Source organism: Coloeus monedula (assembly GCF_965178545.1).
Source record: "Coloeus monedula genome assembly, chromosome: 2".
Classification (NCBI taxonomy): domain Eukaryota; kingdom Metazoa; phylum Chordata; class Aves; order Passeriformes; family Corvidae; genus Coloeus; species Coloeus monedula.
The window spans coordinates 48,089,272-48,116,717 of record NC_138782.1 but is presented as its reverse complement, the minus strand read 5'-3'; the positions used below and the strand labels follow the sequence as shown (position 1 = coordinate 48,116,717).

At 39.1% G+C, this 27,446-nt stretch overlaps 1 protein-coding gene across 3 annotated transcripts; it reads right to left on the bottom strand.

Annotated features, from left to right (window-relative positions):
• Positions 1-540: 540 nt before the first annotated feature.
• Positions 541-27,446, bottom strand: TBCE (tubulin folding cofactor E). Of its 3 annotated transcripts, none has more exons than XM_082300765.1 (17): positions 27,379-27,446; positions 26,867-27,000; positions 24,006-24,090; positions 15,153-15,341; positions 14,016-14,104; positions 13,234-13,333; positions 11,356-11,458; positions 6,682-6,758; positions 6,361-6,456; positions 5,679-5,743; positions 5,530-5,594; positions 4,904-5,056; positions 4,014-4,167; positions 3,449-3,517; positions 2,369-2,428; positions 939-1,030; positions 541-689 (listed from the first exon to the last, which is right to left on the bottom strand). In XM_082300765.1, exons 2-17 carry the CDS (start codon positions 26,964-26,966, stop codon positions 597-599), a joined length of 1,590 nt encoding a protein of 529 aa, XP_082156891.1. In that variant the 5' UTR covers positions 26,967-27,000; positions 27,379-27,446; the 3' UTR covers positions 541-596. The 3 variants fall into 3 exon arrangements, with proteins under 3 accessions (XP_082156891.1, XP_082156892.1, XP_082156890.1); XM_082300766.1 differs by having other exon boundaries at positions 27,384-27,429; XM_082300764.1 differs by lacking the exon at positions 27,379-27,446 and adding an exon at positions 27,231-27,275.

Here is a 27,446-nt window from a genome sequence, read left to right as displayed (position 1 = left end):
GAGGAACAGCATGCTAAAGACTGTAAAATAAATGGCAATGCCTTGCAGTGTGCTGAGAATTTATTTATACTGTGGTATGTTTACACTGTAGGGTAGAAGAGAGGTCTGTCAGATTTTGACCTTCATCATCTAAGGCTGTGTAGATACTTGTAAAATTCCTGCTGGGTTTTGTTCACTTGAAAGTCATTGGATGTAGGTGAAAGCAAAGAGCAAGTGGCCTCTCAGCGCAGCACTAATCTTGTCTGGTAAGCAAAGAGATCACAACTCAACCCTGTACTCGGTTCAGTAAAACAAATGCTCACCGTTGCCGGGGAAGGCAGTATAAAATCTTGGCAAAAGGGTTACATTGAGCTTTATTTAATTGAAGCATTTAAGCACTATTTGGTATCTCTCCAGTAAGACAAACGAGCAGATGTTTTCATGGAGGCTGACGATCAAGTTCAGGAGCTGAAAGTACAGTTGTACAGCCCTCTGGTGCCACGTGTGAAACTCATATTCACCTGTATGTGTGTTCAGGCACAGGCTGTCCGTGTGTCTGTCTCTCTTCTGCAGTTCCTGTGTCAGCTTTTCCTTCAGTCCAGCAAGAGAGTCCCTTCTTACCACCGTACTAACACACAGTCTCCACTTTCTATTGAGTAAAACTGCAAAGGCTTTAAGTCATTGTCTAGTTCAACTTCTTTTCCTTCCAACTAGAATAAGAAAGAAAAAAAAAAAATCTAATCAGACTCAAACTGAAATCCCTTCATGTAAACCAAATATCAGGCAGTTGCAGTCAGGGAGAATCTGTCATATTACAGGAATGAAATTAGGTCCTGCATTACAGCATGAAGACAGCCTTATTCAAGTGAAATGAATTTCTTTAGACAGTATTTTAGAACATGCTGTTGACCTTTAGCAGCATGAAATATTTTGTTGTTGAATACCCATTTTTAACTCACTTTAGAACTTTCATAGGACAGTTTCAGTTCTGAACCAGGAATTTTAAGTAGGCGATACAGGAGTCCTTTGACCTTCTGAATAGTCATAGAGTCTGTAGAGGGAAGAGAGAGAAAAGTTATTAGAAAAATGCTGCTGCCACTGACCTGTAGCAAAGTACCAGTGTTTCACTTTACTTGATTACAGCAACAGTGAAATGCTGTATTGCTGCTTCAGTTCTAACACTGCAATAATGTCTTTGGTACCTGAAACCATATCTGCTACCATCAAATGGAAAATGGTTTAATCTGTGGTGGATAGGGCAGGATGTGCTACTATGGTTTAAGTGCTTTGATCCCATATACCAAATTAAAGTGTTACGGCTTCATAATTCACGTTTTTGGAGTTTGTATTTCTACATGCTAAACTAAGTGACCTTTGGGACACACACCAGCCAGGTTCTGACTGCTTGCATCTGGCAACTGTTCCTTGCAGTTTTCATTACCAGGAATTGGCTTTCCCGGCACAAGTAAGCAAATGGCACTGTGGAACTAGTGACATTCTTAGGAATGGTATTGAGTTATTAGTCCCAAACACATTGTCAGCAGAGCTGTTTATATTATTAAGTCAGTTACAGGAAGGGGTATTTTTTGTAATGGAGCTTGAATGAGTAGATGTAGTTTGTTCCAGAGGCGATACCCGTGTTTGCAATAGATAAACTCAGTATTTTGGTTGAACTTTCACTTCTTTTGAAGCTTTATCTAAAGGCACAGCAATAGTGAGTTATTCCTGTAACACCACACATTGTACTTAGACAAATATTTTTCTATCAGACATTTTTGTAAAAGCTGTATCTATCTGATTTTATGCAACTTGTGATAATAAATGTGATTTTTATTTTAGAATAAAGCTTGAGTATGTCTTTTCTCTCAGACTTAATTCTGACACATCTTTCCAAAACATCAGCTTAATTTAGAATGGTCTTGTTCATTCTAGTCTCACTACAGGCACTAAAACTGCAAAAGACAAATTCGATAGAGGTCAGAACTAGATTTCTAACTTCATGTATTAGATACTAGACCTCAATATCTAGATTTACACACTATGCGGTTGCCTCTTAAGACTTCACATTCTGGTTACTTGGTTAACATATCCACTAGATTTCATCCCCATTAATTGGCCTTTAATTGCCTCAGCCCCATTAATCATGAAACCAGCAGCAGAGGTCATAAGACAAGCATCAGCTTTCAGTCCTCAAGCTGGACTGAAAGTAAGTATGAAGGCCAGAAAAATAATGACTTTTTCAAACAATTTCTGCCTTTGTCATTTCTTTATATGACAGAGGAAAAGCTTTCAGGAGCTGGCAAAGCCAGAGGCAGCTGCCATTCTTTAATATAGTTATTTGAAAAGGAGCTATGAAACAACTGCTTGAACATAAGCCAAGACTTCTTACCTGGTAGCTTTTTCTCCACTGGCTTCTGTTCAGGTTTCTCAGGACACTTAATTGTCAAAGCTTAAGGAAGAAGGGTGAGGCATTAGTGAAAGAACAATAAGCCCTGTTCTGGCAGAGGCACAGTGTTTCTAGTCTGCTTTTATTACAAGTTGTTTCCCTTAGCTCAGCCTGATCTCTCAAAAATTAGGATGTAGCCCACATCTGAGCAGTTAAGCTAGCATTTAGTCATTACCAGAAAAATTAATTAATTTTTAAAAAATTAAAATAACCAAGTTTTTATTAATCTCTGGTAACTTACGGTAGAAGTTACTCCCTAATGCTTAAAGATAGGAGTATTACCTCAAAATGCTTAATTTCTGTTTCATTTTTAAAAAACAACCTGCAGAAGAATGGATATTGCTTATTCAGTTTAAAGCAGGCTCTTGGTCCTCTCAAAAGCACCATATAAAGACTTCTTGAGGACATTATTAGCCTAATTATTTTACAGAGATTAGAAGACTTATCCTTAAAAAAGGTCTATATTATGTCTAGCCAACAAGATTCCTTGTTCTGTTTAGTCTTCCACCTAAATGCATTAGAATGTAATGCTTTAAAATACTATTTCGCCCATGGAGTGAAAAATTTCAGTTTTTCTATCAACTGGGAAACATGAATTTGCAAGTCCAGGATGTAACCTGGATTAAATATGTAGAAGGCCCCAAATAACAAAGCTACCCATATTTTTCTTGTCTGTCCTAAAGAAGTTATAAAAAAGATAGTATCAGAAGACAGTGCAGCTGTTGAGATTAAAACCTGAGATGTCTTTGTAAAGAAGCCATTCACACTGTCAGAATGGAGTATCAATTACCTTTGTTCTCCATTAAATCTCAGTTGAGAAAATCATTTGGTTTGGGTTGAGGGGGGAAATGAGAGAGAGTACACAGAATCAGGGTTCCAGTCAAACTCACTGATACAGTTCAGAAAAGAATTACAAGCTGGAACTTTTGAATGTTTTGTTCTCCATATACACCCAGGAGACACTAAGCTCATAAAATATTCTAAATGCAGAAGAAACAATTTTGACCATTTCTGTCCTCTTACTCAGGAGCTGATTTTTCAGAGTCAAAGGCTGCTGTCCCTTCAGTTCTCCTTCTTCAGGTGCTCCATATTCTGTTGGAAGAGAAGTGCATGTAGAACCCTTCAAAGACTAAAACTCAAGACCTAAGAGCACTGTGGTGTAGGATCAGGCAGGAGTTCCCTTGGCACAGACATGGTAGGTCCTGCACCATGCAGTGCCGCAGACACAATCCTTGTTCAGCTGCTACAGCATTCAGGACATGGGGGTGCTGCTTAACATTCCCACTGCTGAGGGAGCTACTGCCTGCCCAGCAGTACTGGTGGGGCAGATGCTCACAGGTGCTGGGATCTCCGAGGCAGGGAGCCTGAGTTCCTGAGGCAGCAGTGCCCCAAAGGGTGCAGTACTGTGCAGCTGCCCCACAGGAGCAAAAGCCCACTGGCACACAGGTCTACCAATGGATGGGCTTTCCTAAGGCTGTAGCAGCACATGGAAAAATGACCAAAGGGAAGAGAAATTGAAAACAGAACAAACCTGTGCTGCCACAATGCCAGAAGTGAGGAAATGCTATGGTAATGTGCTTGTACTTACTAAGACAAAGTGCTGGGTATCTGGGATGGGCAGCAAGAAATTCTTCACTTGGTTTGTTTTTCTCTGGGTTCCAATGCCCACCAGCTTCTAACCAGTCCTTTCCAAATATTTTGCGATAATCAAGCTCTGCTCCTCTTCTTTCAGCAGGAAGGATCTGTACTGACACAGGAACGGCACAGAATATAATTATGTAACTTCCAGAGAACAAAATCTAATGAATGACACTGACTCCTTGGTCTTATTTGGTGTTCAGTATGTTTTAATGCTACCAAGAATCTTCAAAACCATGTCTCCAAATGCTGACTGATCCATATATTCAGTACATTTTAGAGCCATTAAGAGTCTTACAGACCCTATATCTGTGTACTTGCTGAGCCATAAATGAATATCTAAGTGAAGATTTTGCTGTATATGATGATGCAAGGATGATTTTTGTAGCAATGGATCAGATGCTGCTTCTGCTCTTCTTTATGATAAACATTTGCTGAAAGTTTGATTTGGTTTGGGTAATGGTATTTTCCTATTGCAGAAGGCAAATGCTGGTATTGCTGTCACTGAAACTGATCAGACCATGCTGCTTTTTCTATGTTTTCTTTTTTTTAAGAGTATGGTTTTTGTTAACAGTCCTGCAACTTAAACACACCTCAGGCACTGAGAAAAAACCACCATTGACCCATCTTGTCCAAGTCCCCACTGAGTTAGCAATGCTCACAAAGTGGGCTCAGTCTTGTAGCCCTACTGACTGCCTCACTGACAAAGGGATGGACTAGTTGGCACTTTACTTTTCCTGCACCCAAATAATCAGTAATCTTAAAAGAAACTGAAAACAATTCCTCAGGCAGTGATTTAATGCTTGCCAGACTCATGCAATTTGTTGAAATACCACATACCTCACAGTTGTTCAAAAACTCCAACTGACTTATCTTGGCAATAATGAGCTGTATCAGGGTCTCTGGGTTCTTCTCTGTGTCCGTGAAGGGGTTATTGTTACACTGCAGTGCCCGCAAACTTGGCAGTTTATCAAGCTCATTGATAGATGACCACTGAAATGGAAGGGAAGAGTCTTTTGAGAAAATATAAAACATAACTTCATTTCAGAACAATACCCGGTAACACTGACTTTTCCTGTACAACAAACATGACTGGAAAAATTCTTCTGATCATCAGAACCAAGTACTTGGATCCTGTTCATTTAGCTAAGAACTCCATTACATTTAATTAAAACCCAAACCAAAACAAGGAATTAGTCAGAATTTTAGACCATTAGAATTCTGTGAGAGGGATTATGAAGCAGCAGGGAATATGACTAGCTGCCATAACATAAATGTGTTTAACTGACACATTAAGAAATGTTTTTACATTTTAAAATTATGTCTCTGTGTTAATCAAAGTGTTCAACAGTTATCTCAGATCTTACACATACTATCAAAGGAAGTTTAAAAAAGCAAACTTCAAGTTACTCTTAAACAAAGATACATTTATTTACAAAATGTGAAACCATCACAATCTAACCTACCTGTGATATTTTATTGTCATTTATTGCAAGGCGTTTTAGCGAAGGAAACATTTTAGTCTTGCATCCTAGGAAAAGAGTAACAAGCAAACAGTGAAAACTTTAAATAAACAGAATTTTAAAACTATAAATAAATTACTTCTTTTACATACCAAATCCAGCATCAGGAAAGTGTATAGAAGATATCCCAGTGTTTCTAAGTATTAGCTGTTCTAATCTGAAATTTAATAGATACAATGATCACTGTATGTAGCACAGGAAGTTTTTTACAAAGAAATACAACCTAATTTTTTTTTCTTTTCTTAATAAAGATCTGCAACTTTTGATGTGGTGCAGCATCACTGACAAATCAAAAGCAGCCTCACGGACAGTACCCAGACTTCAGCAGTGCTCAGGGAATAAAATTTTCAGTGAGTAGGTGCAACAATTTCAAGCTTTCAGAATGACTCCTGGATTTAAAATGTGTGATTTTCCAAATGATTTTTTTAAAATAGCTTGTGGTTATTGAAAATCATGGCGGCTATTTTAGTGCACAGTGGAAGATGATAATTCTGCAAATTAGCAAAATGTGGTAAATCACATTCATTTCATAAGTTATAATGAAAACCTAGTAACACACAGCTTAAGAATGTGTTATTGTACAACTGAAGTAAGATTAAATTAAAATAGCTCAACTAAATAATGCAGTTACTCTCCTCAAGAGGGCAAAATGCCTCTGCTTCAAGATCTTATTAATCTTTCATGCAACATCAATACTATCATATTTCAGCCAACAAGGATTATGGAGATGAATATCAAGGACAAAGGATTTCCAGCAAATTTGTTTACAGCTACCTGGGGAGCTGTGCTATTAGATGCAGCTGATTTCCATCCAGTAACTGGTTGTCTGAAAGGTCTAACAACTTCAGGGTCTGCAGGACAGTATCAGGCCTGATACATTGGGAAAAAAACCAAACACAGAATATTTAAAGTTATTGGCCAATGAAAACACTATTTTCCTAAGTATATAACTGCATGCACACAATTGTGCACATTTATAAATGTTCTGAAGTACATCACATGAAGTTTGCATCAATTACTGTTGTGGTGATGTAAATGTCACAGGACTGTCACTTTATGTACTAAGTAATTTCATGGTACATCAGTGTCACTCACCTTTCCAAAACTGTAATATTATTAGAAGAAAGGTACAACTCTTCAAGTACTGGCCATCCTTGAGCACAAAGAAGAACCTAAGAGCAAAACTTTATTTAATATAACAAAAGATGGGAAAAAATATTTCAGAAATTATACTTCATGCAAATTTGCTCTGAACATGTTCAGAACAAGCTGTAGCTCCCAAAACCAGAGGAACAATTATTAAAGATTTCCTAGTCTTCCCTTTCTTCCAGATGGCTCTCCTGTGCCTGGATCTACCAGCCCAGATGACATCAAAGGGGTTCTGCAGTGACAGGACTTACTGTCCCAGGCTTGAGGCCACCCTCGCAAGCTGAGACTGTGTGACCTGGAAACTGAGTTAATTTATTCAGTGAGTTGGAGGGACCAGGTTTTCCCTATGATGAGGTGAGGATATGGCTGTACAAACTCTATATATGTACAGAAGTTCCAGAACCAGCTAACACACACATCAGGTCTGACAGATTATGTTTTAATATCTTAATTTATCAGAGCTTGAAGCCTTCTCTGTCATAGGACTGTGCCAGCCCATAAACCCACTAAAGGCCAAGAATTGCATTAATTCAACATATCCTGAAGTTTTCAAGTTCTCTGAAGAAAATAAATTAATTCAAAAGGGGCTACAAATTGAACAAAGATACTTTTGTTTTAGATCTTATGCCCTGAAATTGCATAAAATATGTTATTTTACTTTACACAGGTTTTTTCTTTGCCAATATTTACAGGAGGTAACAAAACTTTAAAAAATAAACACTTATTACAAAACGATATAAAATACTGGCATAAAATAGTTCTGTATGCAATTGTGAAAGGGTCAAAAATTGTGCAGTTCTAGCACATGGAGTTTCATAAGCACTGTAACTGATTGCCTTTTCTACAAATTTGTGCCTGTGAGTGGCAAATTATTCTTTTCACTGAGTCTTTTTTCTGGTGTGTGTTCTCCAGAGTCAAGTGTGAGCTCATCCTGCTACTCCTTCTCTGGTTGGGAAACTTACAGGGGCTCTTTCATCCATCTACATTCCTGTTTTAAGGGAATTAGTAGATAATAAATTATTTTTGAGCCCCCAACTCTTTCCAAAATGTGATTGTAACTGACCAGGGGATTCAAAGTTTTTGAGATGCAAGAACACAGACAGACAGATGCACAGCAGTCACCTAAAGCTTGTTTTTACAGGAGGTTACAAAGGCCACAAGAAGTGGAGTTCAGAGATCTGGACAGTCCAATTCAATTGCTTTTGTGCATAGCTGACCCCTTCTCCTATAAACATCCCCTCACCTCAGCACCATTCTCCCCGTTACAGCTGCATGAATCCATCCAGCTGCACTCTACACAACTGATTCATAACAGACACCATGCCAAGGGTAAACACTGAGATCTCCTCAAGAGGCAGCCTATGAATTGGAGCTCAACTGCTTCACACCCAAAAATATGAAACATCAACCTGCTGCCATATCTGTAACACACAAAGACTTACAAACTCAGATACAACAACTTTTCCTGTTCCAAAGCCAGAGCAGGAGACACCAATATTTCATCTCTTTAATCTGATAGTGTTTCCCCATGTCAACAAGACAGACCAAAATAATTATCCACTGGTGATGAAGAAGCATGACAAGAAACCTGCAGAGTCAAGAGAAATGAGGTGCATGTTCAGTAACAGAGATTCCCCCACAATAGCCCTGCATTGGGATGGATGGATGGATGGATGGAATAGAAAAACTGCACAAAACTGAAGTATCTGAAGACTTTTCAATAGGCTGACCAAATGACAAAAAAATTGCCAAATGATAGGTCACAGCACAATTCTAAGAAACTCAAATTGCTAAATTTTCGGCTACTGCTTAAAACAGCTTCCACAGAAACAAAAGTTCACAGATCTGACACTGAATCAGCTCTCAGGAAAGACTGGGGCCTCATTGTGGATAGCTGATGGGGAGCTAACAAATAGCCAGAGGAGTAGCCACTGATACTCAAAACCAGAAGAATGGAAATGCAAGAGCTATTGCAAAGAAATAAAGATGAGAACAAGAAACAATTGTCACCATGTAAGTCCATTATGTTCCTATATTTTTAGTCTGTTTATCCCAGGAAGCAAAGAATATACTTGGGAAAGGCACAAAGAAGCTAAACAAGAATTAAAGCCATGAAACAGAGGATAGCAGTTCTCAGTTACTTTCATATAAAACACTGGGACTTACTAAATGAAATTATCAGGCAGCAATATCAGAACCCAAAAAAGGTTAAATTGATGTTAAACAATATCTATAGCAAAATTTTCAAATGGGTTCTTAATACAGTTAGATAAATCATGAAACAAAAACTCCAGAAATATTAATTAAATAGAGGTATATACTCTTGAACTCACAAAGCCACACAATTCCAGATTACTTTCTAAGAAGCTCTTACCATGTGCTTACCCTTTGCCTAGAATTTTTCCCAACTACCTGCTGCTACTTGCTAGTGTCAGAAGCATGATCCTGCACTTCTGTTCTAACCCAGATTTTTCTTTTACCCTGCATAATAGTAGATTATATTATAAATATAAAATCTTAGTTTGAAAACAGAATGACAAATATAACATTATGATTTAAATGCTGAATAAGAAAAAAGGGTTTGGAGCCATAAATATGAATTAATTACACTCAAATGCATTAATTAAATTTCTAAGCCAATGGCTGCTGACTTCCAAGTTATTTTACAGGATATTTTTCCCCCTTGAAAGTTATATGTTAGGTTTTGAACAATCAATCAACAATTATAGAGTAATAAGCTCTTTTACCTATATACTAATATTCTCAGAAGTATTTAGATATGTACAAATAATATACCAATGAAAGAATTCTTTTTGAAAACTGATGCTCAAGGCATGTGAATGTGGAACTTTGTATTATCGTGTAACAGTTAAGCATGTCCCTCTCCTGTGAAAAATACTTCGAAACAGAGGAACAAATTTAAAAAAATCCAAGTATAACTATCCCAATGCCATATATTCTTACAAATAACAGCAAGTAATTTTGAAATGCTGTTCACCATTAGATTGTTTTAATTTTAATTAAAACATTCCTAAGAATTTTGCTTATATTCTCATTGACAATCAGTGTATTTCTCACTTGCTTGGATTATATTCATTATTATTTTCTATTTAAAAGTTGACTTTTCAAGTAACTCCCCTCAGAGCTTAAGCAGTGACATTTTCAAGTGGTTTGTTCCCAGAGTACTAACGTCAGGTACATCCCTTTATTTTTCCCCTTTTGTTTGGCTGCCTCGGAACACCACTTTCCAGCACAGGCTTATGTCTCCCAACTTACAGGGAATGAATTGGAACAAATGTATAAAACAGATTTTGGGACCAAAGAGGTCTTTATGGCCAATGACGAATCATCAGCTAAAGGAGAGTTTCAAAAACAAATGCAAAAGCTGCATCATTTTAAATTGCTCTGACTAAGCTGGGGCTTTCTCACTGCAATTTAGTTACCCCTGGAGAACTCTAATCTGCCTGCAGCCATGGCTCCAACCAGCCTTTCTGTCACTCCGTGGTGGGATGGAGGACAGGTGCTGGCAGGTGCCAACATTTTAAACACCACAATGCACAGATTTACTCTGATGAGCACTAGATGACATTTGAAGTGTTTGTAGCCACTGAATTCTTCCATTCCCTTCACCATTCATATTGCTGCTACTATGGAAGGATTATCAACTGTCCTGCCATAAATCCCACAGGCAGTTTTAAGAGTACAGTGAATGGACACTAAACAAAAACACAGCAGTGACCTTCCTCTAGCCCTCCTGTAAGACAAGAGATAAAGAAGATTCTTTCTACCCAAGCCCTGGTTTTGTTAAGTGCTCTTTTACTGGATGGCAGCTGGCAGCCAAAATCTGAAAAGTCATGCGATTTTACAATGCAGTACTATAAAATCTGACCCTTAGAAATCCAAATAATAGTCTGGAATTTAGAAGCCATTATAAGTAACGTGACACTGCTGAGATGCACTTCCTAAGCCCCATCTCTGAAACAAGGCCCACTGCTAAATATAGTTGCCAACAGGACTGCATTGCTAATAAGACGTCATAGCAGGGGAGAGTCATTTAAATGTGTGCATGTTTCAGTGCCTGAAACAAGTCAGAACGTTGCTTTTCCTCTGCTTTGTGCTGCCAGTAACCAGGCATCATGTAGTTCAAGAACCATCAATATGGTCAAAGATACTAATCCAGTCTCCTGCTGATGCAAAGTGATGCCAAAACAAGAATTTCTCATTGTAAGGAAGTATTTTCTTTCCATTTGCATTTGTTCTATTGCATGCATAAAAGTACAAGTAAATCTTCAACAGCTACAAGGAACCACAAAGTGTTCACTTAGACAAATTTGGGGACACAAAGCTATATTATACTCCGACTGCTTTATTTTGATTTAGCAACTTACAGATGTAGATGAAGTAAAATGTTTCTTATTAGACTCCAATGCCAATAATTACTTCCTTTATTATGAAGGACGTACATTAGTTAATATGCTACTAATAGTTACCCCACAGCATCTTTTCAAAGGATGATTTGATTTCAGAAGAACAATATCGTGCACAAATGTTTATTGTGCTTTCCTTGCCTCAGAAACCTCATGATATTAAATTTTTTTGAAAATCAGGAAAGGTTATTACCTCTGTCCATGTTATTCCAGTTTGATTAAGTGCCAGAATCTTCAAGTTTGAAAATCCACTGGATATAAAAGTTGATGTAGATGGAAATCTCATTTTGTTTTCACTGTGCAAAAAGAATAATTATTCGCATGATGAATAATCACATTTATTTAAGTCATTAATTTGGAATTACATATTAAAGGAAAAAAAAATTACACTTCCCCAAAATTAAAATCACTGCCAAGATGTCACATATTTTAAAATATAATAAAATGTATTTCTAGTTATATTCAAACATATTCTTTCCTAATTTACTTTCCTGCTTTAGGAATGTATATTTATTTGAGAATGCGTATTTATTAATCTGTGGCTTCTTTCTCTTTCACTAAATTTTGAACATTAAAAGAATGATTTTCATTAATATTAAATGAAACAAAGCCAGAGCTTGGGCTTAAACTCTTTAGTGCTGACTGAAAATGAAGAGCCTATATGACTATCCAGACCTCAGTAAAACAAAGGTATGTAAAATCCACTCTCAGTAGTTAAGTATCACCACAAAGAAGAAATGATAAAGATTCTCAAATCTGCAGTCTTCAAATCAGTTTTCATTATTCACCCCAAAAGAGAAGTTTTTATTTCTTTCCTAAGGCCTAATATACCTGCATATTCTCATAAAAATCTGTCAATGTAGTTTATAGTTACATAATTATGGGTAAAATTTCCACATAGAGAGCTGGTGGATGGTTAACCACTTTTATTCTTCTTCCAACATTCCATGCACAAAAAGAAAATCAGTAACAGATTTACCTTCTTTATTTTTTAAAGCAAACAGAAGGTCAAACCAACAAAAAAACTGATTCAGACTATGTCAGTTTGTAGTTAGAAGCATCAGATTCCTGCACCAATCTCATTTTGTTTTCCATTTTTTTCACTAATAACTTCTGAAACCCCTTCAGTCTAGAGTACACTTCTTAACAATGAAAAACTGAAAAAATTATTCTGGGTGAATTAAAATAAATCCTCTGTATTCTCATGCACGCTGATAACAATAAATCATTATATGCTCTAGGCAAAGATAGATTTACAAATAGCACCCAGGTTGCAAACAGCTGTTCAGTGCTAAATATTGAAGAAAATGGAACACCTTCAACTGTTTTAAAAATACATTTTTGTCACATTAATGATAAGAATAAATAAAAACCCTGGTGATTTAGGCTGCTACCTAATCCATTGTGATATTTCACACAGAAAATTACTGTGGCATGTGCCAGTTACAGTGGATAGGTGTCTCCTAGAAATGTTCTTTATTTTGAAACTATTTTGTGAATTTTCTTGTTTCGATAGAATTGCTGCTTTATTTAACAACATCCTCCTTCTTTTTCCAATGTCATCGTTGTACAAGAGATTTTCCCAAGATCTATCACCATGATCTTATCAGTTTCTTACCAGCATCATTTTAGGACAGAAATAGACTAGGTTTTGGGATAATTATGGCTTGGTTAAAACATTATGGTTAATTAAGTTTAGTGTCAAGACACGGTTGGTTAAACAAAAGGGGGCTCCTAAGTACAGACCTGCCTGAGCAGCCAGAATGTATCAACAAAAATAAAACACAGAGTTTTAAAACTTGGAAGAAAATGTTCTTCAGAACTTAGTTTTACACAGAAGCTGAACTCCTAGGGTTCTAGTCTTTTCCTGAATACAGATGTCAGAAAAATATAGCCCACACAGGAGTTTATAAAGAACAAGATTTAAAAAAACCAAAAGAAGTGTTTAAAAACTTAACTCCCATTAGAATGAGTCTTCTTGTATCCAGTTACATTTAGAAAGCTGAACCCTGATCCTCTTGGGTTTTGCCCCTACCCCAAAGGAAGAGAAACCCAATATGAATATTTATACCTGACATTAAGTGTTTCCAGATTTTTAACTTGAGAAGCAATAGCTACTACTGTCTCCCAAGATGATATCAGATTTTTTGATAGGTTTATATGCCTCATGTCTGAAATTTCTTGTTAAGAAGAAGAAACTTATCTCAAAATTGAATTTCTTTTTTTCAGAATTAGAATTAGGGTTTGATTTTGAATCAAAAAGAAATAGATTATACTAAGGGATGTTACTGCTCAGTTACAGCAAATTTTATTTTGATTTGTGATATGGAAATGGCTTACAGTTTTATAAAAGGGCTTAACTATACAAATCCTCAAATGGATTAATTTTTATACTGACAGGAACTCTTACAAGTCCTTATAAATTAATGAATAATAACTGCTTTGTAGTCTTGTAACATTACCACTACATGCAGTGTACTAAACACATTATTTGTTACATATTGGAAACCTCTGGTGTCTACAGAATGTATCAGTTCTATTTCTACAGGGTTGTCTATTCTAGAGAATTTTTAAAAAACCCACTGCTGGAGTCTTCTGAAACTGCAGTCACAGGAGCAACCTATGACTATACTTCTATTTTTATCCACAATTTGTATTTCCTCTCAAGAACTGTGGGCGCCTGGCTTTTTAACTTCTTAACATTGCATTAAACTTCTAAATATAAACTTCAGTTTTAATTTTTTTTTTTTTTTTTAATAAAAGGATACAAGTATCATTCATTGAAGTGAACACTTGGAATGCTAAAGTATGTACTTTATTTGTGGTATCATGTAATATGGCAAAAAAGGATACTGGCACACGTTCTGCTGGTTTCCTCTTCCTGACCAGCCTGGCTCACTGCACACTCACGCACCGAGATATCCACCAGTTTGTTCAGTTGTCTACACAAGAAAGAACATTTTGTTAAGTAATCTTCAAGCAGAAATAAGAATGTTACGTAAATGCCTGGTTGTTACAACTACATAACATCCTTTTCACGTATATCTCTCCTTTGGAATTAGAAATGTGCAGATTACTACACTGCAGTGTTATTCGCACTCGAAAACAGACACATCTCTATTTTTTGCCTTTACATCACTAGTACAAATTAAGTCTGGTTGAACTACAGTTCCTACACCCCCCCAAAAAACCCTCATCCAACTGAAATAAAGAGTGATAAAACAGATTAAATATAGCTTTATTGGAATTTAATTAGAGGTTCCAAGTTAAAAAGGTTTCTTGCAACACTTTTTGCAAGAGGTTCAGAGTTATTTGGGCATTCTTTGTATCACTTATCAAAAGTATTTTTGAGTGCTTAGTACGTTCTGGGAGATAAGGAGAATAGTTGTGGAATATCAGCTCAGAAGGAGACTGCCACCTACTGAACTAATACATCCCTACTGCCGGAGGCCATTAGAACTGCAATTTATTACACATCATTAAGTTAGTTCCTTTCTTACCCTTCCAGGTACGTGAACATGACATGAACTGATTGAAAAACTTCTTCACTAGCAGTACAGTGGCTTTGTGCTTTTCTGCTCTTGGTTACAAAGTCATTAGTGATATGAGTAAAAAAAGATTAAAAAAACCTGTACGCTATTAAGAAAACATAAAAATACCCCTATTTAAGAAAGACCATGCATGTGTATAATGACTGCCAATACCATGATAATTTGTCTCTCATTTCTCACTGGATATCATCACCTGCTACTTTATGAAACCAGAATGAGGATTGTGAGCACTCAAACATGACATAATCCCAGTTCCTATTTGTAAAACCTGTGAATTACGAAGCCACAATCGGAAGATTTCCTGTCTCTTCCACCATAGTGCAGTCTGGCTTGCTTTTAGACATGTAACAATTTTATATGCACATTCCTTACAGTTGAAATACTACCTGACTAATCAATCACTAATAATGTATCTTAGATTTTCATATATTACACTTGCCTTTGCTGTTCTGCAACAGAATCCATGCCAACAAATTCCACAGTCTTTGTTCCAAATACTACTGTATTCCCTGTCCCATACTGAACATCTTGCTTATCATTCAATCCATACCGATCCTTTACTGCAGTAAGAAAATCTACTCCAAAATTTGCCTTGTTTGGCCGGATGAATGATCCTCCTTTAGGATGCCTAGAACAGAGCAGCCAGGAAAAGTTGAAATATGAAACATTATCATAACAATGACTAATTAATTACTACCTTAAAAAAAATACTGAGAACCAAAGCAGTGAAAAGGCAATTCTACAGGCTAATTGTAAACATCGCTGCTCCCAGCAAGCCAAGTAAGACTTTCAAAGTATCTTTGATAGTACTTGATACAAGTTCACATTGTGAGATACCATGACAACTGGAGCACTAGCTCTCCAAAATGTACTTACACATCAAAATTACAGTGTCAGTGCCATTATTAAAAATAACTGCTCTGTTATTTCCAAACTCATTACGAACTCAGGTTCTCCAGAAAAAGAAGGTTCTACCTACGGATAGACACAAAGTAACCTAAATCATACAATAAATGTGCCTGGAGTCTTACCAAAGCCTAAGGAATACTCAGAATAGTGATTGCTACATTGTATTTATCTTGCATAATTCACTTGTAATTCTAAGAGAAAGCAACCTTGTCCTTCAATTCACACAAATGGCACAACATACAAATTGTAGCACTCAGAACGCTTACACAAACTCAAACTTTCAAAAATCCTGATACCAACTTACTAACAATTTTGAATATTCAACAGAAATATCCCACTAATAATGTATGTTCAACACAGTCCTATGAAGTTTCTTGTTTTTTCTTGAGCACTGAAAACACTTTGTTCCTTGACAGTTTCTTGCCATGCAATTGCTTTGACATTTTCTATCAAAGTTAGTGAGGAAACACAGTATCCAGGGTGAACTAGCAGAAAAAAGTTATAGGAATGGTATCACCAAGCAGATCAGGATCTGATAGGAGCATCAGCCAGAAAACAGCAGGAAGAAAGTTGGAAGCTATGATTACCTGTGTGCCATCAAGCTGAGAAGATGACAGGCTTTGGTAGGAAAGAACCCAAGAGGAAGATACCACTTACATAAATAAAACTTCTCAAAACAGCATGTAAGCATCACGTAGCTAATTAGCAAACCATAATATAAACCACCAATGCTACAAAGTTCAAAATTCTCATAGAAAAAGCCAGTAACTAAAGGCCCTGAATCCTATGGACCTATTACAAGTAGATGGAATAGCTTGGGCACCATACATTCGCATTTTTGCTAAAAAATCAGTGCTGGAAATTTCCTGTGCCAATTTCATTCATTAATGTTTCTACTCTCATATCCTAAAGAAGGACCTAAGTAGAAACTAGATACTATTTACTTTCAAAATATTTTCAGTCTAGCTTTGTAGTGACTAAGTTTAGAGTGCAATGATTGCAAAGAAGCAGAACAGTAAACTCTTAAACAATGTCAACCTGGTATGTACTTTTCATGTTTGATAAGCATTTTCAATACATTTTTAATCCAGTCTTTTCTCCCATTCCTTTTAAATTCTTCATAGCTTGCAAGCACTTGATTGATTTAAATATTGAACTTCCTCAAACATAAAAATGATGTGATTCTTTCTTAATACCTCTTCTTAAAACAGTAGATTGCCTTTTTATGACCTGAACTAGAACATCTCTTGCCTGCAAATGTATCGCTTCTGCATTTAATTAAGTCAAACAACTTCACATCTGGCAGATAGTACAGGATTCTACCTGGGGCTCTGAAAAAAAATCCTTGTTCTCCTGTCTATCTGTAATTCACACTAGGTCCTGCTGTAAGTTTATTCTAACAACTGTCCAATTTCCTATCACCTCGATTCTCCCCATTTTGTCATCACCATGCCCCTGCACTCAATAGTTCTGCTGTCCTCAACCCTCTGGCCAGAGCTAATCTAGAACCTCACATCTGCATCCCTCCTGTCATACCATTTAGAGCTGGCATAGCCAAGACCTTTGAGCCTCTCCATCACCATATCCATTCCTAAGCCCATTTCTGTCCCCTCAGGTCACCACTTCTACTGGCATCTCCTTCCTCATTTTCTGTGCAGGAAACAGTTCTTTCCTTAGGAAAAAAAAAAAAAAAAAGCAGAGGAACTACCTTGCCCCTTGACATTTAAAGCTACAGGAAAATGTTAGTGTATTTATCTCTCAAGACCCTTCTCTTTTTGTCTTGATCACAAGATCATAGGTTTTCTCTCTCCTGTTGCTATCATTTCCCATTACTCTGCATGCTAATATGAGTTACCTAATGTATATTTAAATCAATTCCACAGCCTAAACTTCTTTTTCAGTTCCAGTCTATTTATTTGATCTACTTTTTCAGGAACTGCCACAAAGGACAGGAAAGGAAAGTGCAATAGGAACCTACTTTCAGGCAAAATTACTGTGTATTCAAGGAGAGAGGTCACTGTAACTCATTTTCCCTAAAACACACTGCCTGTATTAAATTTCCTACTAGGGCATATGAACTGTACAAGCTGTATGTACATAGCAAACAAATCATGTACGGCACCTGGACTAATGCAAAAACACACCTATTAGCCACCAGTCTCCATAAATGGGAACTAAACAGATAAATCCTAATCCAAAGAGTCATCCAGCATGCATATCATGAGATGGAAGAACCTATGGGTTCTAATCAACCTGACTTAAGCTGAACACCCAGAAGTCTGAGAATAAGGATTTTGTTCTCATGTATGGAAATTGTCTTGCAGCAGAACAAAACACTGTGTGGAAATAAAGTGGTAAAAGCAGAAAATGTGGAATATGTCCAAGTGGGGCTCTGGCAAGCGGCTGGCTCTAGTTAATACTGACATTTCCTACTGACTTTTAGAATAGAGAGGTTGACCCCAATCTCAAAAGTCATCTTGTAGGACACTTCCTATTCATGATTCAGTAGCCTGAAGCATACAACCCATCTGCTGGCATGCCCAGGGCACTTCAAGGACATTCATTACAATTTAGATTAGCCGTCAGCTTCCACTGATTAAGGAGGAAATTTGGCATCATTCTTTGCTGATGTAAAACAAAGTCATGGCAGTGCTCATCATTACAGGTACACAATGGCTCTTCATATGCTAGGGAAATATCACACACACACACTTCTCTGAAAGTACTGAAGAATAATGCAGGAGTACACAAATCACAACAGTTACACACTTGAGCTGTCTGACTGCAGAAGCTTCTGAGCCACAGAGAGAGAGGTCAGCTTTATCAGCCTTGGCAGCAAACATGGATCAAAGGGCTTCTTTGTCCAGTACCGTCTGTTTGCAATGATCAACTCCAGGCAATTATCATCATGACTGGAGTAAATGCACTACAAGGCTCATAAGGTGTCATAAAATGGAGCTGTTTGAACCCATGCACGTCTTTTCTACATAGGCCCTGAACAGATCTCTTCCTTCTAGGGGAAAGCGTTCAACAGACAAAACTTCCATTAGAAGAATCTACACACTGCAGTAAAGAAAATCCTTCAAGTTTTAGAACAGGCCATGGCACCAAATAATGCTTATCAATGACACCTAGCACTAACCTGCCATGGTGTATCAAATTCCTGACTGAACAGAAGAAGCTTTGCAAACACAAGCAAGTACATCAAGTTCTTGAAAGTTTACCTTAGCTAAACAGACATGAAACTTGACTCTGAGCTTCCACAAAAGAAGGCAAGAAAGACATCTGAGGTTTTAGATGCTATCTTAAGGTACTGCTGGTGCACAGCACATGTTAGAGCAGTGGTTAGGGACAACCTTTTGTTTCAACACAGTTCTATTGGCAGCAAAGAGCATGAGTTTCTGATGAACAAAACTTCCTAACTGAAACCCTCTCAGGAATCTTAAGAATGCATTCTGCCTTTGCAAAATGGAAATCACTTTTTTTTCATGGACACTAAAATGATATTGACATTTCTCCTGTATTTGAAGAGTTTGTGCTGTAGGTAGATATTCCCAGAGGTAAATCTGTCATCCCTGAAGAAAAAATAGCCTAATCTAATATAAGCAAATCTTTCATGGAGCAGATCATCTTGAATGCCATCATGCATCCCTGACAACCAAGGGAGCAGGCCCAGCCAGCATGATTTTATGAAAGACAGCTCCTGCTTGACCAACCTGACCTACTCCTGTGACCAGGGGGCCTGCTTAATGGATGAAGAAAGAGCCGTGGATGTTGTCTACCTAGATTTTAGTAAAGCTTAAACTCTGTTTCCCAGAGCACTCTCCTGAAAAAAGTGGCTTCCTGTGATGTGTGTGGATGGGTGTACTCTTTGCTGAGTAGAAGACTGGCTGCATGGCTGTGAGAGTGGTGGTGAATGGAGTCACATCCAGCTGGCGGCTCATAACCAGTGGAGTTCCCCAAGGCTCAGCGCTGGGACCAGTTCTGTTTAACATCTTCATCAATGACCTGGACAAGGGCATCCAGTGCACCCTCAGCAAGTTCATAGATGACGCAGAGCAGGGTGAGAGTGTTGACCTGCTGGAAGGCAGGAAGGTTCTGCAGAGGGATCTGGACAGATCCCTGTCCAGCTGGATTGATGGTCCAAGACCAATTGAATGAAGTTCAACAAGGCAAAGTGCTGCATCCTGCACTGGGGTCACAACATCCCCATGCAGAACTAGGGCAGTGATTGTCCCCCTTGTGCTCAGCACAAGGAGGCCACACTTTAAATGTTGTGTTCAGTTCTGGGCTCCTCATTACAGCAAGGACACTGATGTGCTGGAGCAAGTCCAGAGAAGAGCAGTGAAACAGGTGAAGGGTCTGGAGCACAAGTACTATGAGGAATGACTGAGGTAGCTGAGGATGTTTAGCTTGGAGAAAAGGAGGCTCAGGCAGGATTTTTTCACTTTCTACACCAACCTGAGAGAAGCTATAGCCAGGTGGGGGTTGGTCTTTTCTCCCAGGTAACATGTGACAGGATGAGACGAAATGGCCTCAAGTTGCACCAGGGGAGGTTTAGAAAGATATTAGGAAAATTTTCTTCCCAGAAGAGGTTGTAAAGCATTGGAACAGACTGCCCAGGAAAGTGGTGGAGTCATCATCCCTGGAAGTGTTCAAAAAACATGTGGTCATAGCACTTGAGGACATGGTTTAATGGTGAACATGGTGGTGGTGCTAAGTTGATGGACTTAATGATCTTAAAGGTCTTTCCCAAGCTAAACAGTTCTATGATTCTTTTGGGCAGGAAAATAAAATTCCAAAACAGTAACATACAATTGGTCACAACTGCTGTCTATACACAAATTATAAAATTCAATGAAGAGGAAAAAACTGGTGCCATGGATGACTCAGCATTTCAGGACTACACAAATACACAAAAGTCCAAGTTCCCATCAGAAGAAAACTTAATAACATAAAGGGGGAAAAAAACACCACAAAGATCGGGGCAGCAACTGCAATTCTGGCAGGCTGAAAACATCACAGAAACAAGCTTTACTTTACTTTCTTCCATTTCTCCGGCCTGCTGTGAAACTCAAACCTGTGAAAAGGGATTAAATTTCAATATGGTCAAGACTTCTACAAGATCTATTGAAATATCAGGATTCCTCTAGAAAGTGATCTGGGAAGAACAAAATATTCTCTAGCAGAGAAAGAACTATAACTAAAAGTACCCTAAATGTGTGATTAAATGTGTGTAATTGCTGTGATAACAGCAGAATGTTATGCCTATCTTGTGATACAAGCAGGGAAGTATGTCCGCTTACTGCTGGAGGATCCACACATCTTTCCCAGCAAAACAGCAGGGATAAAACCAGCTGCTAAAATAGCAGTGCCTATGTAAATGCTCTGAGTGACTGGAATACCCAAAACTGACTGAGCAGGAGGGCTAATGAGGAAGATGACCCTTCTGTCAGATTAATAGGGGCAGGGGGGGACACTCCACTTGACAGGAAGCATAAAAGAAGCCTGAACAGAACAGAACAGTTATAGAACATCTGTAACTGTGGGGAGAAAGAAGAGGTACACCAGAGCAGCAGTCAAAACCTGGCTTGATGCTGTCAAAAGTTACCCCAGCAGCAGCACATCTCTGCCTACACCACACAGAGCTGCCTCATGGTCAGATGCCGAGGTGAGCCTGGGCCCAGCAAGGACAGACATCGTGAGGAGCAACACGTGCCCCACATCTCAGCGTGCTCGTGTGGCCTCGGAGGTGCTCTCTACCAGCAGGTGCATTAACAAATTGCAGGAAGCAGTGCAAGGATGCAGCAGCTGGAGCATCCATGCATCCTTCAGGAATTGTGTGGGGCTAAGGCACTGGCATTCCCAGGGGAGGAGGGGTGTGCTTGTAACCCGCATTTCCCAGGGGAGCACCTGCATACAACTGTGTGAATGGGCCTGTGGGACAAGAACCTATTGGAAAGTATATTCATGTTTCAAAAGGTGTATACAAATTTTAACACTGTTTTAAGGCTTGATTACTCCTCATTTCTCTTGAAGGACTGTAGAGTATAATTTAATTACATTATACACTACTGACAGCAAAAATAGTAGCTTCCTCAGTTATTAAGAAACAAGATCCTATTACCACGGGAAAAAAAACCCCACAAAAATACCACTAGATTGTGCATTGCCATTTCTAGCTGATACAGGGTTGATGAACATGGCTCATGATGTCAGCATAATTTGAAGTATGGCTGTTTTGTTCCTTGGTATTCATATTCTTAAGAAGTTCAATTATCACCACACAATATATGATCCAGATAAACTTACTGCCATGAAGCATAAAAGTTTAGGTCATGTTTTCAAAAAACTTACTATAGAGATCACACAGAGCTGTAAGCAGACCTACTGTTCCAAGTAAGGACTAAAAAGAAGATTCTCTGGTAATGAGAATCTCAAAATCAGCTTTATTTTGCTCTTATGATCTTATTTTCAAATGTCACTCTGAAGGATGCATTTTTTAAAGCAGTTAGTTTCCAAATTGCCTTAAAAATAATTCTAAAATGTTCTTTCATTGCATTTGTTTACAGTACAACCTACTTGATCAGCAGCTTCTGCTTATCAGAATTCAAGAAGGGAGCAAAGTAGGCAAAGGATACTCATGATAAGGTGTAAGGTGAAAAGTATATATATATATTTTTAAAATGTGTATATACATCTACAAAGAAACATTACTCCCTCCTAATCAGTAGTAGTAAAGAGGTGATGTTTTAAGTTGTGGGAGGGTTTTGTTTTTTAGCATTCTTTTTTGCTAAAATAAGGTAACTATTTTTACTTAAGTTTGCCTACATCTTCACAGTCAGTACAAGAACTACAAATCTGCCTGAGCACAGGAATTTATGTCTGTGTGTCATGGTGGACTGCTAGAACTGTGTATTCTCTTAGACTCCAGAAGGACCTTTTCTGATTGGAAAAAAGCTGAGTACAAAGAACGGGTATTGTAAGAATGACATGTTTAAAGACCAAAACATTTACATTTGTTATGGGTATTGAGCTTCACTCAAAACATTGATTTTTATATCAATAATTGAGATTACTATCTGAGATCTCATCTTCTAGAAGCACACTAGTGGTTGCTAAAAACCCAAGAGTCTATACACATGTATGTAAATATCATATACACACAAATGTAAAGCAGTCAAGTTTCTGAAAAACATTCATGAAGTGTTCAGTTGCTTTTTCTGTCCAGAGAGATTTGGAATGGTCAGCCAATTATTTCTATCTTTTTCTCCTACAGCAGAACATAGCTAGCTTCAACTTGGAAACTGTTTCAATTACATTCAAAGCATTTAGGAAGCAACTTCCACTAATATATTAATTTAAGAGACATGGTTGCTCTAAAACCATCATTTCCAATTCTTTAGCTGAAACAAAAAATCCAACAATGTTGAATTTTTTTCTTGTATTAAATGAGTTTAGCCTCCTCAAGCCTTGTTCTATTATTATTAGATACAAGGGAAAAAATATCCAGTCCCCACAGGGGAGCGTTTTCTTCTTTACTTATTTTTCTAAAGAGTAGATTTTGTTCTCTCCTCCTTCACCACATCAATGCTCAGGAACTTACTGAGCTAGCAGTCTGCAGTAATTAAGAGCTGTTGATGACTTTCTTCTATTAATTCATCCAGTTACTATTTAACTTACAAACTTTTAGCTGTTGCATGTCTCCTGGCATAGAAATCAACAACTTGCTGCAGTTAATATCCACCCTGGGGTCCTGTATTCTGCAGTTTCAAACATGTTAAGTGCTCAAATCTTTACACTTAGAAGTAATGCATGCGTATACTTAAAAACCCCACACAGCTGCACCATGTTTTGCATGTACTAAATACAGTGAACATATTCAATGATTCCTTAGTGATACAAATATAACCCAAATCATTAACAGGAAATTGGTATTTTCCCTTAACAAGATACATGCAAGCCATCTTAAATTCAAATATAAACTGTATTTGAGACAGTTAAATACGGACCAATATTTCAGTTCAGAATTACCTAATGAAGATCAGTAGAAACTATTGATTTCCTAACTAAAGGGTCTAAAACCTACTAACGGTAATACTACTAACATCCAAAAGTCTCATTTTATAACATACCTCTGAAAACATGACTTGCATTTTCTAAGGATTTACTATATTCCAGTACCTGTAACTGGATTGATATCAATGCAAGAGCCTCTACAGATTAGCTAGTCAGAGTACTCAGAATTCTTTTTAAAATCAGAAATCTTTTTAATACTGGCCAACTGATAACAGAAGGGTTTGCCCTAAAAATCGCCAAAGGGCCTTTTCCCATGACCATTCCATCACCACGCATGACATGCCAATGCTGTGAATCAACTCACCTGCACTTAAAATACTGTGTTCCTTCATAGCTGCCATCATGCTTTCCCCTCTGAGGATCATCCCATTCCACGCCCAGCCAAATTCCTGGAAAAAAATGGTAGATACGTTTTCAAATTTAGGGCATTATATACATAGAAATCACGGCTGGAAAGAACCTCTGCAGTTCACCTAGCCTGATCTTCTCCCTCAAAGCAGGAGATTATCACCAGCACTAAAACCAGTCAGTCAGGTAATCTGTTACCTAGCCAGACCTTGAAAATTTCCAAGGAGTGAAAGATTCCAAGACATCTGGCAAGCATATTCCAGTGCTGCATCACTTCTGTAATGGAAAAGATTTTCCTGCTGTGGCTGTTGTCCTTTATTACATAATCTAGTACTAGTAAGAAGAGCTAGGCTCTGCCATCATTGTAACCACCTGTCAAACAGCTGCAGGAAGCCATTGGATGTCACTTTTTTTTCTCTTCACCACATTAACCAAGCCCAGATGCCTCAACGTCTTCACAACACATGTATGGTCTGTGCCCTTAATCACTCTGGCAGTCCTCCAAGACTCCTCAAGAGAGGAGCAGATCTTTGAGATCCTCTCAAGTTCATTGGCATCCCTCTTGAACTGAAATGGTCCCACGCCAGATACATTACTCCAAGTGTAACCTTGTTAAGACCCCCTGCCCCCAGAGAGGGATCACAACTTCCTTTAACTTGCCGGCCATGTTCATCACTTCACTCTAAAGTAACCTAGTGCAACATGTATCTTTGCTTGTTACACGAGACCACTGCTGGCTCATATTCATAACAGTATCCAACTTAATTCCCAAGTCCTTTACAACAGACTCTGAGTTACTAGTACTTCCTGGCCTATACTAGATGTGGAAATTTATCCTTCTAGAATCTTTTGGATTCAAACCTAAAGTTCATAAAGCTTGATCTGGATTGCAATTCTAACTTGTATCGCAGCAGCCATTTGAGGGTGAACACTGTTCCTCACTCAAGTCACTGGCAAATATGTGAAACAATACAGACCCCAGCATTTACTTTTGTAGTACTCACTCGTGACCTGATATCAACTAATTACATTTCTACTTGACAACTTTCAACTCATTTAACAGTCCATTCACCTATCTTGTATTTCTTCAGCTTCCAAATAAGATTCTTTATGGAGACACTATTAAAAGACTTATTAAAGTCAAGGAATATTACATCCTTTGTTCTCCCTTTATCCACATTCACAGTCATATCATCATAGAAAGTAATTACACTTGTGAAGCACAATTTGTTCTTATTTACAAGTACCAAATACTCCCAACTACTATTGTCCTTCACAGGCTTGGAAATGGATTCCAAGGAAACATGCTACAGATTTTTCCAGAAACTGAAGTGAGGCTAATTAGTCTACAGTTCCTGGTTATCCTTCTTGCCTCTTCTAGAACTGTGTGCAGGGCTAGTCTTCTTCCAAGCACCAGCAATCTTTCCGTAAGTTTGAATATCTATAGTGGGTTGACCCTGGCTAGATATCAGGTGCCCACCCAAAGCCACTCTGTCACTCCCCTCCTCAACTGGAGAGGGGAGAAAAAATATAACAAAAGTTGAGGTTAGGACAGGTAGAGATGACTCACTAATTAATTACTGTCATGGGCAAAACAGATTTGACATGGGGAAAGTAATTGAATTTATTACCAATCAAAATCAAAGTAGAATAAAAAGAAGTAAAAAAAATCTTAAAAATACCCCCACCCAAGCTCTCACTCTTTCCTGGGCTCTACCTCCTCCCCACCAGTGGTGCAGGGAGATGGAGAATGGGGGTTACAGTCAGTTCATCACACCTTACTTCTGCTGCTTCCTCCTCAAAGAGAAGAGTCCTTCCTGTGCTCCAGTGTGGGGTTTCTCCCATAGAAGACAGTCCTCCATAGACTTGTTCAACGTAAATCCTCCCTATGGGCTACAGTATACTTCCTTTGGAACTGCTCCAGTGTGGAACCCTTTTTTCATGGGGTATAGTCCTTCAGGAAAAGGCTGCTCCAGCGTGAGTTCCCCACAGGGTCACAAGACCTATCAGGGGCCTGCTCTGGTGTGGGCTTCCCCTAGGGTCACCACTTCCTTTCAGGCATCTACCTGTGTGACTCCTCCATGGGCTGCAGGTGGATCTCTGCACCCCTATTGATCCCCATGGGCTGCCAGGAAACAGCCTGTCTCAGTAGGTCTGCAGGGGAATCTCCTCTCTGGAGTGTGGAGCTCTTTCCCCTCCTTCTTTACTGATGTTGGTGTCTGCAGGGCTGTTCCTCTCACATATTCTCACTCAGCTCTTCTCTGGCCACAGTTACTTCTGTACAATAAGTCTCTATTCCTTCCCCTTCTTAAAGATGGTTTCACTGAGGTGTAACTACCATTGCTGATGGGCTCAGCCTTGGCCAGCAGCAGGTCTGTCCTGGAGCCTGTTGGCATTGGCTCTGTTGGACATAAAGAAAGCTTCTGCCATCTTCTCACAGATGCCACCACTGTAGCCCTTGCTGCTATCAGAACCTTGTCACACAAACCCAGTACAGTATGTTATCGAAGGAGTACTTGGTCTGGTGATCTGCTGCTGCTGCCTCTTACCCTCCCTGACTATGCCAGCAGAGAGATCAAGGAAAAGACTGTAAAGTACTTCTTACACTCCTTTTGACAACTCTGACTTCTTAAAAAAAACCCCAAAACCCACATAGATTAGAAATTGACATATTAACACAAGAACAATGAGGAAAAATCAAATTGTAAATTGCCTCGCTCTACTTGGCAATATTTGGGTTATTTAATTAAGAAGAACACGAGCAGAACCTCGAGAACAACCATAAAATGTGAAGATTATTACTTTTGTGGCGCTTACCTGCTGTACGAGACACGCTGCCCACATAGCGCACAGTCCCATAGTCGGTGCCACAGGAGACCCGCCGACCCAGCGCATCGGGAGGCACCGCAGCAGCCATCCCGGGACAGCTGGAGTCCGTGCTGCTCCCAGACCTGCAGGGACAGGAGAAAGGCCCTTAACACACGCGCAAGCCGCTGCTCTCACAACGCCCCTACCTTGAGCTGCTCTTTTGCCGCCCGGCTACACGCCGGGCTCCCTCCCAGCACTACCCCCTGCCGCTGGCACACCCCGCCCCGCTGCCTGCTCCCGGAGCAGCCTCCTCTGGCGCTGCGCTCAGCCCCAGCCCCCACACGCGCGGGGCCCCGGGGCGCAGCTCACGCACCGGCGGGGCCGCGCCACCGCCCCACTTCCGCCCTGCCCCGCCCGGCACCCGCCGCCCGCCCCGCCGGCGCTCCCGGCGCCCTCCTATTGGCCGCGAGCCCCGGGGCCGCCCTGCCCTGGCTTGCTATTGGCCCACCCCCGCCTTCTACCTTACTCAGGTCACCGTCTTCGGGGGCAAACCGACCCGGGGCGTCGCCGCCGTAGAGCTTTCTGGGTA